General features: G+C 45.2%; 1 protein-coding gene across 2 annotated transcripts in view; it reads left to right on the forward strand.

The window, feature by feature from the left end:
• The window catches only part of LOC119395744 (structural maintenance of chromosomes protein 1A), a 56307-nt gene extending 39855 nt beyond the window's left edge, over positions 1-16452 (forward strand). For both annotated transcript variants that reach the window (XM_037662746.2, XM_037662747.2), the window contains exons 12-15: positions 6413-6525; positions 9026-9373; positions 10125-10305; positions 15440-16452. In XM_037662746.2, the coding sequence (XP_037518674.1) occupies positions 6413-6525; positions 9026-9373; positions 10125-10305; positions 15440-15502 (705 nt within the window). In that variant the 3' untranslated portion in view covers positions 15503-16452. The remainder of the gene's footprint in view (positions 1-6412; positions 6526-9025; positions 9374-10124; positions 10306-15439) is intronic.
• The last annotated feature ends 716 nt before the right edge of the window (positions 16453-17168 follow it).

Here is a 17168-nt window from a genome sequence, read left to right on the forward strand (position 1 = left end):
GTACTTCACAAGGGAACAAAATATGATGCGCACAGCTCATTTGCTCATGAAAGCATCCTACGCATAGAGTTATCCTACGCAAACTCGTGCTCCGTCGTCATTATGTGATGGCGATGACACTGTCTGACTCTTCTGACGGGAGGATGTTGCCGACGCGGTTTCGGTTTCGTTTTCATGTGCAGGCACTTTTCAGACTCGATTTGTCGGGAGAAAGATGCGTGTTGGATTCGATATCTTAAAGTTAAGGATAACGACTCGCTCACACCTCATTTAACTAAGTAATGCTGCCATTAGCTGCCATTTTCAAAAATAATTTACTCTGCCATCCTTGGAGAACCTCAGGGTCTTGTCATGGGCTATTGAGGTGGTCTGTTCCCCTTTTTTGGGCAAAGCTGACTGCCACTGCCAATATTTTTAGTTTTTTTATTATACGACGCCCGGATTATACGACGGTTTTGCGTGGTCCCCTCAAAGTCGTATAATCGGAGTTCCACTCTACGTACCTAGTATGTGCCTACGGAGTGTGCGTTTCTGCAGTAAAAATGCTGGGTTTTCTGCCGATAAAACGGTGTTTTCTTCTTTTAATTCGGCCTGCATTCGTGGTAAGTCTTTTTTTTTGCTGGCCTTGCGAATTTCGGGGGTCGGCCTGCAATCGTGGGTGGCCTAGATTCGAGTAAATACGGTGGCTATGTCCGTGCAGGCTTTTGACGGTAATGGCAGCCGAAGGCCCCTGATGTTGCATTCCAAGAACTTTTTACCTCCCATCTTTACTCCCCGAAAGCCAGGGACCAAAGGCAGGCCATTGTGAGAATCAAGTCATCACTTCATTTTCATTTTTTTTATCCATTACCCAGCCAACAGGGGGGAGGGGGGGGGGGGAGTGGCAGCGATGATACTTTGCCCTCATGCCCTCCTAATGGGAAACACTGCGCACGCCTGTGCTTCGAAGCGAAATTACAGAAAAAGTGTTGCACAGGATTCCTAAGCATATTCTAAATTACATTCTAAACGCATTATAGCTCCGCAATGGCGCAACCAGGCACTGCCATTTTGGGCTCTTCGGGAACAGTATTTATCAGTCTTCAAATTTCCCGCTTCAGGTAGGCCCTCCATTGAGAAAGACGCATACAAAAATGCCAGGCCTGCGCGGAAAGCGCAGCACAGTCACAGCGAAAGCTGGAAGAGCGGCATTTCTAGAGCCCGTTGTAAACTCTCTTGGGGCTACTAATACAAGAACACTAGCAATGTACCCACTACAGTAAAAGCTCGTTAATTCGGATTTCACGGGACCGGAAAAAATGTCCGAATTAACCGAATGCCGAATTAACGAATTAACAGGAAAAACAACATTAAAATCATGTTGGAGAAGCATACCTTTATTTGCTAAAGTATTTTGTAATGGTCGTCTGCGTTTTCACGCAGATTCCGGCTTACATTACAATTTTTCTTAACTTTTCCAAATGGCCAACAGCACGCAAACTGTCGGAAGTGCTCAGGCAAACGCCCTCTAATATCAAAAGCGCCTCCGAGACTTCCTGTGAGGTGCGATGAGGTCGCGACATCATTAATAATTTCTTGATCGGGCAGGAGACCAGTCGTGGCGACACAATCATCAATCGCGATGTAGTCCTGAAGGGTCATATCTGTGGGAAGGACAGCATCGAAGGTCGGGCAGTCACCGTCGGCTACTGCCGCATGCTCGAGCCTCACATGTAAACACGGTCACAACAGGAAAAAACAAGAACTCCGCAAGAAGAGACAGTGCCGACACAACACAAGGGAAAATGGCGTCGGAGGCGCAGTGGAGCGAAGAAAGAAGACGCCGACGTTCGGTGACGCTGCGATCGCCCCCACTAGTTGATGACGATGGCGATGTCACTCAAGTTTCAGTTTCGCCCCAGTGGTGCCAGCGCTGCTTTACCACACATTTGTGTAGCGGCAGCCGTCAGAATTTGTCCGAATTAAGTGGTGCGGAGCCCAATTCTGACGAATTAACGAAGGTTTGGTCCCATAGATTAACGTGCACTTTGGCCGGGACCAATAGAGCCGTCCGAATTATCCGAATTTCTGAATTAACGGGTGTCGAATTAACGAGCTTTTACTGTACGCCATAAATCACAATACAGTAGAACCCCGCTGATACGTTTTTGAAGGGACCGTAGGAAATAAACGTAAGAGGCGGGAAACGTAAGAGCCGAAAAACAGAAGAAATGGCAAAATATTTAGTGGTACAGAATTGTATTTCAATTCTTACGAGCAGCACGAAAATTGGCGCGCTAAGCCGCGATCTAGTCCATGGATAGAAACGCGGAGCTTAGGACGGCCTCATCCACAGAAACGTAATCAACGTATGTGATTTTTTTAACACCAACAGCTATAGGCATGAAAGAACTAAGCGCACGCAATCACGACTGGCGCGGCGAGTCCGACCGTGAACCGCACGCACGACCATGCGAGCTCCAACCAGCTCGAACTCCTCCCGTTCTCCGACAAATAACGATGATGATGAGTCTACGCCAACGCGATGGCAGAAGTGAATGCCAATCTCGAAGGCCTTGCTTTCGCAAGCAATTACGTCATACACGCCATATTTGTGCAATACAAATCTCAAAGGCTATGCTTTTGTCAATAGTAAATGCCGATCTCGAAGGCCATGCTTTCGCGAGCAGTTACGTCATAGACGCCATCTTTGCAATTTGAATCTCGAAGGCCATGCTTTTGTTTGCATCAATTGAAAGATTCTGTTGCTTGCGCCTCTCATGCGGCTAATATTACGGTCAAACGAGGCCAAGCTGCGTGAAAATACACCATGGCCGCTCTCTTTGGTAGTCACTCGGTCGGCTCCGAGCGCACTTCGCGACGTATCATACGGGAACGGTCCGACAGTTACGACGTAACAGCGGGGTTCCCAATACATTGTATCCTATGGGAGCTATGCCGGGACCGGCGGAAAACGACGTAACAGCCGGGAAAACGCAGCAGTGAGGAACGTAACAGCGGGGTTCTACTGTATTTGTGAAATTGGGAAGCACCTACAACGCCATTATTCGTCATTGTGCGCAGAAGCGAGGTTCCAGCTACACATATGTAAGGCATTATGTGCACTTTGTTAACGTGACGACTGATGACGATGGAGAATTGTGGCTCAGCCCTTTATAATGGGTTGGAAGCTTTAAACGGCTCACCAGTTACGTAATTCGCATTGTGTGACGCCCGGTCGCTATTTAACTCTCCTGTCATGCTGCATAACATACATTGACGTGAGAAAGAGAGACAGAGAGAGGGGGGAAGAACTTTATTGAGACCCTGAGGAAATGGATGATGGCCTCATGGGCTTCCTTGGCAACCAATGCAAGTGCACTTGTGAGGAACCCACTGCGCTATAAATCATAATTTCTGTGAAGTAGGGAAGCAGCCACTATGCCATTTTTCGTCATTCAACGGAGAGCCGTGGTACCCGCTAAAAACATGTAAGGCATTATGCGCACTTTGTTGGTGTTGTGCCTGATGACGATGAAGAATTATTGCAGAGCCCCTTGCAGTGGGTTGGAGGCATCTAACAGCCCACTCGTTGCGCAATTCGCATTGTGTGACGCCTGGTTACAGAATTCGCGTTGTGTGGTGCGTGGTTGTTATTTCACTCTTCTACCACACTAAATTACATATGTTAATGTGGTTCCTTCTGGACATGAAGCCTGTATAGCGTTGTTTTGCAAGGCAGTTCCAAGCACCGGCATGGCTCTGAGGTACAACACTGGGCTCCCACGCAGAGGGCCCAGGTTCGAACCCCGTTCCATCCTGGAAATTTTTTCTTATTTCGTTTTTTTTTCTTATTTCGAGCGATAGTGGTTACGGACACCGGCGGCGGCGGACAACTACGCCACCAAAAACGGCCGTTGAAATGATCTCATAACAGCTTTCGCTGTAAAAAACAAATGTTTAAAGCTCGCTTCGAGGCCTCCGATTGGCTGTGTTTGCCATGTTGCTCCAGCATGCCTCGCCCCGATGCTCGCTCCGGGGGAGCGTCATCTGCTGCTTTCGCGTCGCGAGGTCACGGCTGTCGACAATCACGCTACTTAGTGACACATTCACACTTGCTCTCTATTTACAGGTTGACGTATAATTATGCTTTAGTTCGGCGGCTGCAAGTGGAACCTCAGTCGCCTCAATCATCAGATTACAATAGTGCGCCGTGCTCGTCGCGAACATTGCAGACGCACGTCCATGACCGACTGACTCGTGGGACCCGCGATTAGAGGTTCTGATTATCAGCACTTCGGACCTCGTGATGAAGACCATCGCGGGACTACTCTTTGTACTCGCGATCGTGCATGACGCACTTCAAAAACATCGGGCACCGCGGCCACATACACTGCGACCGAGCTTACTGCCGGGAGTTGTGGCTAGGCCTAACTCTATGAGTGCTGATGTACAAGATGCATCCGAACTTTGCAGGCAATAATATTGCGCTAGCGGACATTGCAGACATGCGAGAAGCCACAGTTTGCTTCATCGCAGGCAACGAATTGCATTGCCCGCTGCATCCTCGGAACCGTGGATGGGCATTTTGCGCATCTGCAGCGGACCCCCCCAACCAAGCTCGTTGCACAGCGACTGCTCAGAGCACCGGTGGAAGTGGCTATCGGTTTTGCACGTCGGCACCCCAAACGGCAACACCAAGCACGCTGCATGCCGATTTGTCGTCATGATTTTTTTTTCCATTGTTTTAAACTGTTATATTTATTTTCCGGAAGTTCGAATACTTGGAATAGTGAAATTCCGGTGTGAATCGAATCGAATAGCAAACGCTGTTTGAAAAATGTGAGAAAGTTTGAATATTCGCATACCCCTACAAAAATGTGACCGCATTAAGTACATTGAAATGCATTGTTTTGAAGGGACGCTGGCTGGGAATAAAAAGAAAAACACATTAGGCCAAAAAGCATATTATGCAGAATCTAGGGATGGGCGAATATTCCGGCGTTTCAAATATTCGAGCGAATATTATAGTATTCGAATTCACTTCGATACAAATTTAGATTATTCAAAATTTCGAAGTATTCAAAATGAACGAATATATGTATACATTCGACCACACATAACCCCCTGTAAAGGTGGTTTCACTGCAGCGTCTGGTTGCTGTGCCGTGAAACAACCCATCCAGGGGGGGAATCTGCAGTGCCGCGAAACCACACTTCAATGTTAAATGTAGATATTTTTTTTTTTAAGTTTAAAAGCGTGTTATGTGGGCTTATATGCGCTAAGTATAGTAATTTTTAAATTGTAACGTCCACTTATAACTTGCACCCTACTGCTATTCAAATGTTGATACTATTCAAGGCTGCTTCATTTCAAACCAAAAAAGTGACATTCACTCATACCTAGTTCCAATCCTTAAATATATTGTGCAAGGGTCATGACAAAAATGCTCATTTTTCTTCTTAATATACGGTAAATACTATTCTAACTATACGATTCGAAATTATTCGACCAAATCACTAGTATTCGCTTCGGATTCGCTTTGAACCTGAAATTCACTATTCGTCCATCCCTAGCTGAATCGTATCAGTGAGATTCCACTGTACGTCCTTAAAGGTCCGCACACCAGGCCACATGGCCTGTTTTGCTTGTACACTGGAAGCCGTAGGGTCCCACCTTGGGGATTTTCTTACAGCATGACCATTTTCAGATTGGTTGACTATTAGAAGATATAGGAGTAATTGCAGTGTCACGTCCCCATTCTGACGAGAGAAAATTACATTGCTGCCAACATGCCCAGTTCCTTTGCCCTGATTATCGTCCGCGGGCACCATTTCGTCCTTGCCTTCCTCCTGTACTGGAGTTGAGGGACCTTGTCATACTTAGTTCATGAGCACTGCCTCTTTATTATTATTATTTTGTTGTCTTTTCCCTTCCTTCTTTTTTTTTTTCTGCTGCCTGACACACTGAGTGGCAGTACTGCACATTCTATACTTTGCATAGAGGCATTTTTCTGTGTCACTTTGAAACTGGCTTGAAGGAGAGTTCCTCCGAGAAAAATGTGGGCAGACGCCTGTTAAATGTTTTGGCTGTCTTTGCGTCGTGCAGCCATCTGATAGGTTTGCAGCCGCCATTGGATGTGTGCGATCTGTGTGCCATGATATTTTATTTTCAAAGCTTAAACCTGGTGAGGAGCTCTCTAAAATTGTACCGACACACATAACCAATATTGTGTGAGCTGCATCACATACTGTCTCACATGCGAAAAACTTCACTTGGCCAGTATGGAGGTTGGAAAACTGTCGTTAGATGTTTTAATCTGATGGCGAAGTTGGTCATGGAAATATTGGACCTAAAGTTATTAAAGTTATCAAAATAAAAGCATGACACCAGTGTGGGAGGTCACTGAGTAGATTGTGCATTGTTTTCGCAGTTGGACACCCCGGAGGAGGTCAAACGGGAGGGCAACCGCCTCAACAAGGAGATAGCCGACATGCAGAGTCACCTGCAGCGCATCCAGGCACCAAACATGCGGGCAATGGAGAAGTACGTCACATTCGTGTGGAACGTAAAAAGCTACAGCATGTGGGGAAGGGACGGAACGTATACAACAAATGCAAGGTCTACCTGCTGAAGAAGTTTTTAAGCTACTCATGTCATGGTCTTGTCTTTATTTTTTAAATTTTCTTAGCACACTCTCTTTGTACTTTTGTTACAATGGCACAGTTAGACCCTTTGGATGTCACTGGTTGCGTTTGCATTCCGTTCTTGTCCCATCTCCATATTCTATGCTACCCATTGTATTTTGTAATATTGAAAAGTATTGGCATGGCTGTGTGTTCCTGTTTATTAAATATCAAGTTACAGGATGCACAGATGCGTCATGTTGGTGGTGCCAACTTCTGGCGCAGAGTTAACAAGACAGAGCAATATATTGCTGTGACGAGCCATATCCTGCTTACCTGCTGGTGTAAAGCATGAGCACTGTTGTGTTTGATGTGTTTTGTAACGTACACCTGCGTACGTACAGTGTTGCCAACAGTAGGGTAATTACCCTATTGTAGAGTATTTTCTTAATTTTTCGTTCACCGTGGGGTAGTGCGGTGGTAATGCGATTTTCTTATCAGACGTAGGGTAATCTCTTTTCGCTCGTCATCGATCAGCGAAAAATGTAGAGGATCGACGTGACATCTCTGAGAATGACATTCCTTAATAGATCCAAAAACTAAATCTTTCTTTGAATAAAATTGGAACTCTTTCAATACACGTTACCAGGATAGGGCAGAGACGAAAGATAATACATCACACGTCCCTGTGCTAGCATTGCTTTTCCCCATGTATTGTCTTTTCCTCTCCACCGTCTCCCATTTGTTCGTTGCGTGGAGAGGCTTTTCAATTTTACGACACCACTCGGTTCCGTCATCTTAGGTGAGTGCATAAGGGACCATGAGAGTTTTTTTCAATGACAACGCATGGATAGATGCTAAGAGCATCCCCTTTATATTGGAAGTGGTGACCTGCGCTCCAACAAGCTCTATAGTATTATTATTATTATTATTATTATTATTATTATTATTATTATTATTATTATTATTATTATTATTATTATTATTATTATATTATTATTATATCAGTAGTAGTATCACATTTTGGCCTAATCTTGTCTAGCTGAGTTAAGGATCTCTTCCTGTAAAGAAAACCTTATAAGCCCACAGCCAAACATTCTGCGCCTTATCGCACATTAACCTTATAAGCTTCCCTGCTAATATTTTGCTTTCTACCTACTTTTTCACCAACCATCCTCCAGTCGTCTCATACTTACTTCTATCGCTGACCTTGTTACCTCCCGATGGTGTCCCTAAAACCCAAGGCGTCATGCAGGCTGGTGCCCCAACAGACGCACGAGTGTATATCTTCACATTCAATCAAAACATGCTCCATCGTTTGCTTACCCTCCCCACGCATGTGCATTTTTCTTCTTTACTGACTCTCACTTTATAGCTATGCGTTCTAAGGCAACCCAACCTCGTTTCAAACGGCTAAGCGCTTCTCCTTGAATTATCCTGAAATGTATAGTTGCTTATTTAATTTTTGCATTTCGATAGTTACTCAGAGCCAGCTTTCTTTCCATCGCTACTATTCAATAAATATTTTCCTCCTCTGACTTTTCACTCAACGCTCTTTGTTACCATATCGCTTACACTGCCAGCCGTATACTTACTGATGAGCCTCTTAGTTCTTTTTGTCAACTGTGAGTCAACGCTCTTCCCATTTAAATACCGGAATGCTTTCTCTTCCCTTTTGCTGTCTTTCATGTTCCTTCGTCCCTCTTCGAAACTAATTTTCAAACCGCTGAAGTCGCTACCGGCTTCAGTGCTACCATACGTCTGCATGTCGTACAGTAGAATATAGTCTATTGTTTATTATTCTTACACTGCACTATTTTTAGGCGGAGAGTAAAATATAGGGTAATACAAAAATTATGTAGGGGAAAGTAGGGTAGTTTGACCATGACGTAGGGTGTCTTCCAAAAAGTGGTTGGCAACCCTGGCGTACGTATGTCTGATGTTTGCGTATTTTTTAATGAAAGCGCCTACATAGCCCGCAAACATTTTGTTCTGCTGTGGTTGGATGAAGTGCCACAAGATGTCTCTACCAGCATTGTCAGAGCTGTCCGCATCTCCAAAGATCTGGCAGTTCGATTTTTGCTTCTGCAGAGAAGCTCAATCTTGTTATTATGTGGCCAGGGTAATGTAATTATGGTGTTTAAGTGCCAAAACCACGATATGATTATAAGGCGTGTTGTAGTAGGATACTCTGGATAAATTTTGTCCACCTGGGGTTCTTTAATGTGCACATAAATCTAAGTACACAGGTGTTCTTAATACGACCACCATGGCTGGAAATCGAATCTGCATACTTGGGCTTAGCAGTGCAACACCTTACCCGCTACACTGCCACAGTGGGTCATGCCATTCCATGGTGTCACAATAGCTGTAGTGAATTGTACGAGCACTTCATGATTGAATGTGGGGCATGCTTGCAGGCTGGACGGTGTGAAAGAACGGCTGAAGGAGACGGACACCGAGTTCGAAAATGCACGCAAGCGTGCGAAAAAAGCCAAGATGGCGTTTGAGAAAGTCAAGCGTGAACGGCACCACAAGTTCACCGCCTGCTTCGACCAGGTGTCCAACCGCATTGACGAGATTTACAAGGCTCTGACGAACAATGCCAGTGCCCAGGCATTCCTCGGACCCGAAAACCCCGAGGAGCCGTACCTGGAGGGCCTCAACTACAACTGCGTGGCGCCTGGCAAACGCTTCCAGCCCATGAGCAATCTGTCCGGTGGTGAAAAGACGGTGGCTGCCCTTGCCTTGCTGTTTGCCGTGCACAGGTAATGAATATGCCATATTTACCAATTGCAGTTGATTCTGATTAACAATCTGACATACTGGAACAAAATGTGTCGACACTAAAGATGTCTATGGCTTCAAGTTTTGAGCAGTGTATATATGCTTGTTGTTCTCGAAACATGACTCAATTAACATGCAGCAAACAGTACTGACATGTTTAAAAAATTGTATGGCTTGCTAACAATCTATCATACTGCATTTCTGAATTTTTACCACATTCTTGTATAAAGTCAACCATACTTGTATGAATCTCAGTTTTTCTTTAAGTTGAGATATCCGATGACAATCATGGCAGTGTTGTAGTGTCAGGCACTTCAACATATGCAAAGCTGAACATTGGCAGTGCTTGTATACTGAATACCGGACACATACTGCTTTGCTGCTGTGAGTAAACTTAGCAAAATACTCATTTTACCATGTTCGAAAAATGTACTATACTCACTGAGTAAAACGGGAGGGAAAGCCTTAACAGAAAATTTGTATGTCCAGTCACTCTACAGAGCTCAATGTCACGCTGCTTTGCATCGGGTTTCTGGAAACAGCTGGGTCTGTGATCTTATAATATGAGCCAAATCATGCCGATGTCATGTGAAGTGCAAGTGGTGCAGATAAAGGAATGCATATTGGTTGGGGTTTTGAGCTTATATGTTCCGTCTGAAAAGCGTAGTGCAGCATTTGTTTAAAGCAAGGATGGTGTATTGATTGGCCCCCTACTTGTTGGGGTACGTGCAGCTACCAGCCGGCGCCGTTCTTTGTGCTCGACGAGATCGATGCGGCGTTGGACAACACCAACATCGGCAAGGTGGCAAATTTCATCCGCAAGCAGACGGAGACCTCCTTCCAGTGCATTGTCATTTCTCTCAAGGAGGAGTTCTACAGCCACGCTGATGCCCTAGTTGGCATTGTGCCTGACGTGAGTGCTTCTTGCTGCATCATTCAGTGGATGCTGTATACCATATTTTCTCGTGTAATCCGCACAAAATGTACAGAAAATTTTGAGTTAAAGGGACACTAAAGGCAAATAACAATTTATGTCAAAGTGAAAGCCCAATGTATGACAACTTCTAAAACGGCAATAATATCAACAGCAGTGCCCTACTTACCGAGAAATTAAGCTAAATGTATCACATGTTGAGCGCCACGAGTGGGACATTTTCGAAGTGATCACGATGACGTAGGGAAGTCGGCCTACAATAAATCACTAGTAATCAAACTAGCAGCAGTAAAAAAAGAACATTCCGAGCATCAAAAGACGTAATAAAATGCTGTTTGTTCGTTTCCGCTTGATTCATGGAAAACAAAACCTCCGTGGTGTTGCCATGGGGAACGGCGCGCGTGGTTAAAAGGTTCCGTTTTCGCCGAACTGTGCCTCGCCCGTCTCAGTGGTAGTTTCGGGATCGCGTACTGCCGTGCGTGTTTTGCGCGCTCGTGAAAGTCGCTCTGACAGAAAGTTCGACAAAATGCCGCATGCGTGTGATATTGCCGGATGCCCGAATGGTGCACAACGCCAGTGCTGCAGCAAAGAAACCGGTGTGTCTTTTCACTGGGTGCCGCGGAATGAACCCTTACGCTCGAAGTGGCTTAGTGTCATGCCATTGCGCCAGTGTGCTAAACAGTCAAAACCTCTGCGTGTGTGCTCGCTGCACTTTCGTACTGAGGATTACGAGACCAACCGCAACTTGGTGACGGCTTTGAATGTGCCCATCCGAGCAAGTCTTTGCCGCAGCGCCGTTGTTGCTACTGTGGGTCCCGCTACTTCCGCTCGGCTGCCACTGGTGTCGGCGGCCGCGCAGTAAAAGCGGGCAACGTTGGGCACGGCAGCAGTGACGTAGGAGAGTCGTATTTTCAGGCGGGAGATTTGAAGCGCGCTAACGCAATGTGGACCACTAAAAACGTGATTTTATTTCAAAATAAGCACTTCCTTGGCACAAAAGCAGCACTACGAGGTTTCTGGACCGCTATTTCAACAATCAACGTCGACTTAATATTTGCCTTTAGTGTCCCTTTAAAAATGGGGTGTGAGTTGTACGCAAATTTTGGTGTGCAAGTCGGCTCCACGGCAGTGCTTCACTGTAATTCAAGGGAGGTGGCTTCACGGCAATATGTGGGATTTCTTTTTTCTTTTTTAGTTTTATTTTTCTGCAGTTTGTAGGTGGGGGTGGGGGTTATATGCAGGGGCGGGCTATACGCAAGCGCAGGTATAGTGAAGTCAATATAAATTTTGTCTTGCGACTACGAGGACATAGTATTACAGTAGAACCCCGCTGTTACGTTCCTCACTGCTGCGTTTTCCCGGCTGTTACGTCGTTTTCCGCCGGTCCCGGCATAGCTCCCATAGGATACAATGTATTGGGAACCCCGCTGTTACGTCGTAACTGTCGGACCGTTCCCGTATGATACGTCGCGAAGTGCGCTCGGAGCCGACCGAGTGACTACCAAAGAGAGCGGCCATGGTGCATTTTCACGCAGTTTGGCCTCGTTTGACCGTAATATTAGCCGTATGAGAGGCGCAAGCAACAGAATCTTTCAATTGATGCAAACAAAAGCATGGCCTTCGAGATTCAAATTGCAAGATGGCGTCTATGACGTAACTGCTCGCGAAAGCAAGGCCTTCGAGATTGGCATTTACTATTGACAAAAGCATCGCCTCTGAGATTTGTATTGCACAAACATGGCGTGAATGACGTAACTGCTTGCGAAAGCAAGGCCTTCGAGATTGGCATTCACTTCTGCCATCGCGTTGGCGTAGACTCATCATCATCGTATTTGTCGGAGAACGGGAGGAGTTCGAGCTGGTTGGAGCTCGCGTGGTCGTGCGTGCGGTTCGCGGTCGGACTCGCCGCGCCGGTCGTGATTGCGTGTGCTTAGTTCTTTCATGCCTACAGCTGTTGGTGTTAAAAAAATCACATACCGTATTTACTCGATTCTACCGCGCCCTCGATTGTAACGCGCACCCGTTTTCCGCGACCAAAAAAAAAAAAAAAAAAAGTAATACGTCGATTGTAACGCGCACCCATTTTTCGTGAGAGAAAAGAACAAAAAAAGTCCGTAGGAGTCAAACTTCGCACATTCAGAAGAACAAGTATTTGGGTTTTAAAGAACTGAAGTTCAAAACAGTAAAACACAAAGTCAAAAAGCGGGCCTTGCCGCTAAAACTGTCACCACTGCGGCGGCGATACGAGTCGCGTAATGGATCAGTTCTCGTCGCTGTCGGACAACTCCTTGTCGCTGTCAACACTCGTTCGATTTCGGGAAACTGGCCCTGGTTTGGTCCACTGAAAACCTTTTCGTGAAGCTTTGCTGTAAAAAATCTGCTTCTGTATGCGCCAGTCTCGCACGCACGTTTCGGGAACTCCGAACTATATCCGAACGACCGCGATGCGGCCCGATTTCCGTCCGTCTCTCTGCACATGTAATAACTATTCTTTTAAATGCGGCATTGTGGTACACTCGTCGAGTATTTGGAGTCGGCACTTCCACGCCGTCGATGCGAACGCAGAACGGGATTACAATCTCCTCAGCACACGTACGAACTGAAAAAATGGCAGACATGGCTTGATTACATTTCTGTGGATGAGGCCGTCCTAAGCTCCGCGTTTCTATCCATCGACTAGATCGCGGCTGAGCACGCCAATTTTCGTGCTACTCGTAAGAATTGAAATAAAATTCTGTACCACTAAATATTTTGCCGTTTTTCCTGTTTTTCGGCTCTTACGTTTCCCGTCTCTTACGTTTATTTCCTACGGTCCCTTCAAAAACGTATCAGCGGGGTTCTACTGTAGTAGTACATAGTAGTACATAGTAGTAGTAGTAGTAGTAGTAGTAGTATTAGTAGTATTAGTAGTAGTAGTGGTAGTAGTAGTAGTAGTACGAGTACATAAAATATTAGATGTAATGAAGTTTTTATGTTGGATACAGGAGAACCCCTCTAATACATTTGTTTACGGGACCATGAAAAAAAAAAGTAGTAGTACATAGTAGTAGTAGTAGTAGTAGTAGTAGTAGTAGTAGTACATAGTAGTAGTACGAGTACATAGAATATCAGATGTAATGAAGTTTTGATGTTGGATACAGGAGAACCCCTCTAATACATTCGTTTACGGGACCACAAAAAAAATATGCAGTAGTTGAGAAACATATAATGTGAGCATGCGGTTAAAGTCAGAAAGAAGTGCAGCTAAATAATAAAATGGATGCATTTTACACAGGTCTACCGTAGAAGAATTTATTCATGAGTTTGTAGTTTTCAGATATCCTTGATGAAAGTCTGGCATTTCTTTCGTGCCTCTGACAGAATCAGACCCTTTTCAAGCATTTGGATAACTTAGTGTCAGTTGATATTGCCAAACTCATTGACATACCTTCTCAGAGCATCTAGTGCAGCGACAGTTGAATGCGTATCAGCTAGGAATGAAGCGTGAGAAGGGGGATTCTTATGTGTGTAGATTCATTGCTGGGACCGGATGCCAGGAATGTTATACACGGGAAAAACGTGTTAAGACAGGACCATGAAAACAGGGTTCTGCTATGCACGCTCGTCACAATGGCATCATTGTCACGCATTGATTGGAATGCATCGGGTACCATAGCTGCTTCTGAGTAACGTTTGAGTGGCGTCTGTTGAAAGCAATCTCCTGCCAATGTTTGTACAGATGCTGCCCATATGGTCATAACACGACTCAGCAATGCCAGGGCCTGCAGTTTTGTCACATGCTACTTTCTTCTATGGTCAGGCCCACCTTATAAGAATGCTAGTTTTAACAAATATCCAATCTAACAATGAGCAGCCGGTGCAGTGTTAATGCGGTTTGATTTCTAACTGAACTTTTTATTTTTTACCATTTTTTATATGCTAACAGAAGGAATTCAGTCCAACAGGGAATCTGCGAGGCGTTTCTTTTTTAGCCATCATCGATCGAGCAGAGCAGTTTGCTGGGCAGTGTCAGGTACAAAAAATCAGGATAGCTGATTCAATTTTAATCTGCCCTAAAATCCTTGAGAATCAGAGAAGATCTGTTCCGTCCAGACTGACTTGTTATGGCAGCTTTGTGGTAGGTGCTAGTTGTGCCGTGACCGCATAGCTTTTGCAGTGAACAGAAGAGAAAAGGAGAGTTCCGATGTTGCACCTAGGAATTAGTTGTGTGGTTTTGAGGCCGAATGAAGGCAACTTACATTCTAGGTGTCATTAACAGAAGGAAAGAAACAGTTGGGCTTACAGCAGATCAGTGGTCTGTTGGAGCAACAGAATCACTATTCATGGAAAGAACAGTATGGCAGACGGTGAGATTGCGAAACTCACAAGCATGAGATGTTATCAGTTGACGCAGGACACAAGTAAAACTGAATGTCACTTGGAGAGGCCTTTATGCCTTTTTAGGTCTGTCTCGTTAACAACGACGTGGTTATCGCTGTATTGGTAAACTAGCCCAGCAACAAATTCTGCTGAGCAATACCAGGTGTATCTGCATTGGTAAATCGCTTGAGTAAATTGATGGGCAATCTTCTGCAATAGCAAAGCAGCTGTGTAATCCATAAAAACCACAAAAATGTAAGACAGCTGGTGAGGCCATATAGTTTTCCCACACCTGTGCACTCTGGTGTCCTAAATTTTGACTGGCACTAGTACTCATGCCTGGTCAATTGATGAAAGTGTTCGAGTCAAAGTTATGGCAACACGACAAACTGTATACGCTTGAAGTGAAAGTACGTGCGTTACTTAGCCCTAAATTCTCGTGTTTCAATCTGCAAGTGCTGTACATCGCATTCTATAAGAATAGTTTCCTGCACTTTTCTTTTTTTGCATTTGTGTGTGTGTGTGTGGTGACGACATAAAAAAAACATTTGCCCCAACATGTTGGCGCTAAGGTTCCAGCACAGAATTCAGAAACGAGGAAGCTTTACTTGTTCTTTCTACTCTTTGCAACTGTTTGCCGCCTCTTAAATTTTTTTACTAGCAATAGAGTTTATCATATATCGTTGTGGTGCAAAAATATTTACTGCTGCTCAGCAGTGTCCCTTCAATGACCAGCTTGCGCACTTCTTTGCAGCCTGGGGAGTGCACGATCAGCCGAGTGCTGACCATGGACCTGTCTGAGGTGCCCGAGGGTTAAGGACACCGGAGCTCCTCTCTGCGAATGGCACTGGGGGAAAAGGGGGCGACAGTCTGAGGAAGTAACGTGCTTCGGGCCAAGATCCTCTTTACAGTTTTTAGAATGGTGTTTTAGCCATGACGTATGCCTACCCGGTTGGCATTAGGGCTTATGTTGAAAGTAAGAAAAGCCTAACCCCCTGCTGCTGTGGTCTTCCACCCGTGGCACAACCCTTGCTTTTATAAAAAAAAAACAGTTTAATGCAGTAGGAACTTCTGAGATCGTGCAGGCACTGCGAAGCGTCACCACCGTGGGCAGTGCCTCAATGATGACATTCAGGCTGCTCCGTCACACAGAGCAAGCTACCAAAGTATGCCTGTTACTGAACTGCAAGAACCGTTCAAATTTAAGTTTGCGGCTGTTGAGGATCCAAGGGCGCTTCGGTGGAGTGACACCCCCCCCCCCTTTTCCATTTTTACTGTACATTCACTCATTCATTTCATTGCTTTTCATCCGAGCCTGTATTGCTTGTACATTGCGATGCTTAACATCAATCTCACAGCAGCAGGGGAATGTGATACATTTTTTTTTCATTCAGAATTTACCGTTTATTCATTTTAATATATGAGGAAGTTTAACAGTTTGGTGTGACCATGAAGTTCACGTTTTCGTAAACTTTGTATAGCTGCTCACACGTACAGTGAACCTGTGTAAGTAGCATTGATTTAAGTATTGCCGTTCAGGCACCAAGTCGTGTGACCTGAGCAGATGAAGCATTTTATCTCATCTTGACGAACGCTTGTGGGATGGGTGACATGAGACTTTTTTTCTCAGACTTTTAGCACTTTTTTGTGCTTTTAAGTTGCACCTACAAGCTTTTTAACTTGAAAATGTGGCTGCTTCTAGGAGCCTGCGGGAGCGAAATATTTTTACCCTTCTCTGGTTCTTGGAATAAATGCAGTTTTTGTCAGCTTGTTGTCTGTTCTTACTGCATCTAGTGGATGCTTGGTCTTGTTGCTACTACACTTTTAATGCTCTAGGAAGAGCTGGACACCACAGCTATGGAGTTCGCTGTTAACAGGGTTGTACACGGGAGTAGTATGTAGTTCATTCACTGCAGTATTTTCCAAGAATGTGCAGACTTCAAATCATGAACGGAAGAAACAAGATGAACACGAGGTTACAGGGCAACATGCATTTTTGTCCCATAAACCTGCGTGCTCGTCTTATTTCATTTGTAAATTTAGGTCAATGCATTCTTGGAAAGTACGTAGCTCAGCTTCTTCCCTCTTACTCCAGCTCTGGCATTCTTGTAGCATTGTTGAAACCAGGTGCACTTCATGAGACTATTAAGAGAAACACTAGGCTGAGCTGTGCCAGCTAAGGCAAACTTGTTCACTTGCAATAAACGCTGCTCTTATCATGAGAAGAGGCTTGGTAAGGGCACAAAGGTGCAAATGAAAGACATGGTGATCACCTTGGAAGTTGCTGCCCTATAGTCTGATACAACTTTAGAAGTCCGCGGCATTTCCTTCTCAAAGGCAGATGCGCAAGCCTACACCAATCGGTGCGCACTCTGGAATGACGTCACAAGCCGGACGGTCGGTGACCCCGCCTGCGGAGAATGTTGCCGAGTGCATGAGCGGGACTATTTGTTTAGTCGCGGAGGCAATCAGCTGCCGCGCTT

The sequence above is a fragment of the Rhipicephalus sanguineus genome, chromosome 6, assembly GCF_013339695.2.
Source record: "Rhipicephalus sanguineus isolate Rsan-2018 chromosome 6, BIME_Rsan_1.4, whole genome shotgun sequence".
NCBI lineage: Eukaryota > Metazoa > Arthropoda > Arachnida > Ixodida > Ixodidae > Rhipicephalus > Rhipicephalus sanguineus.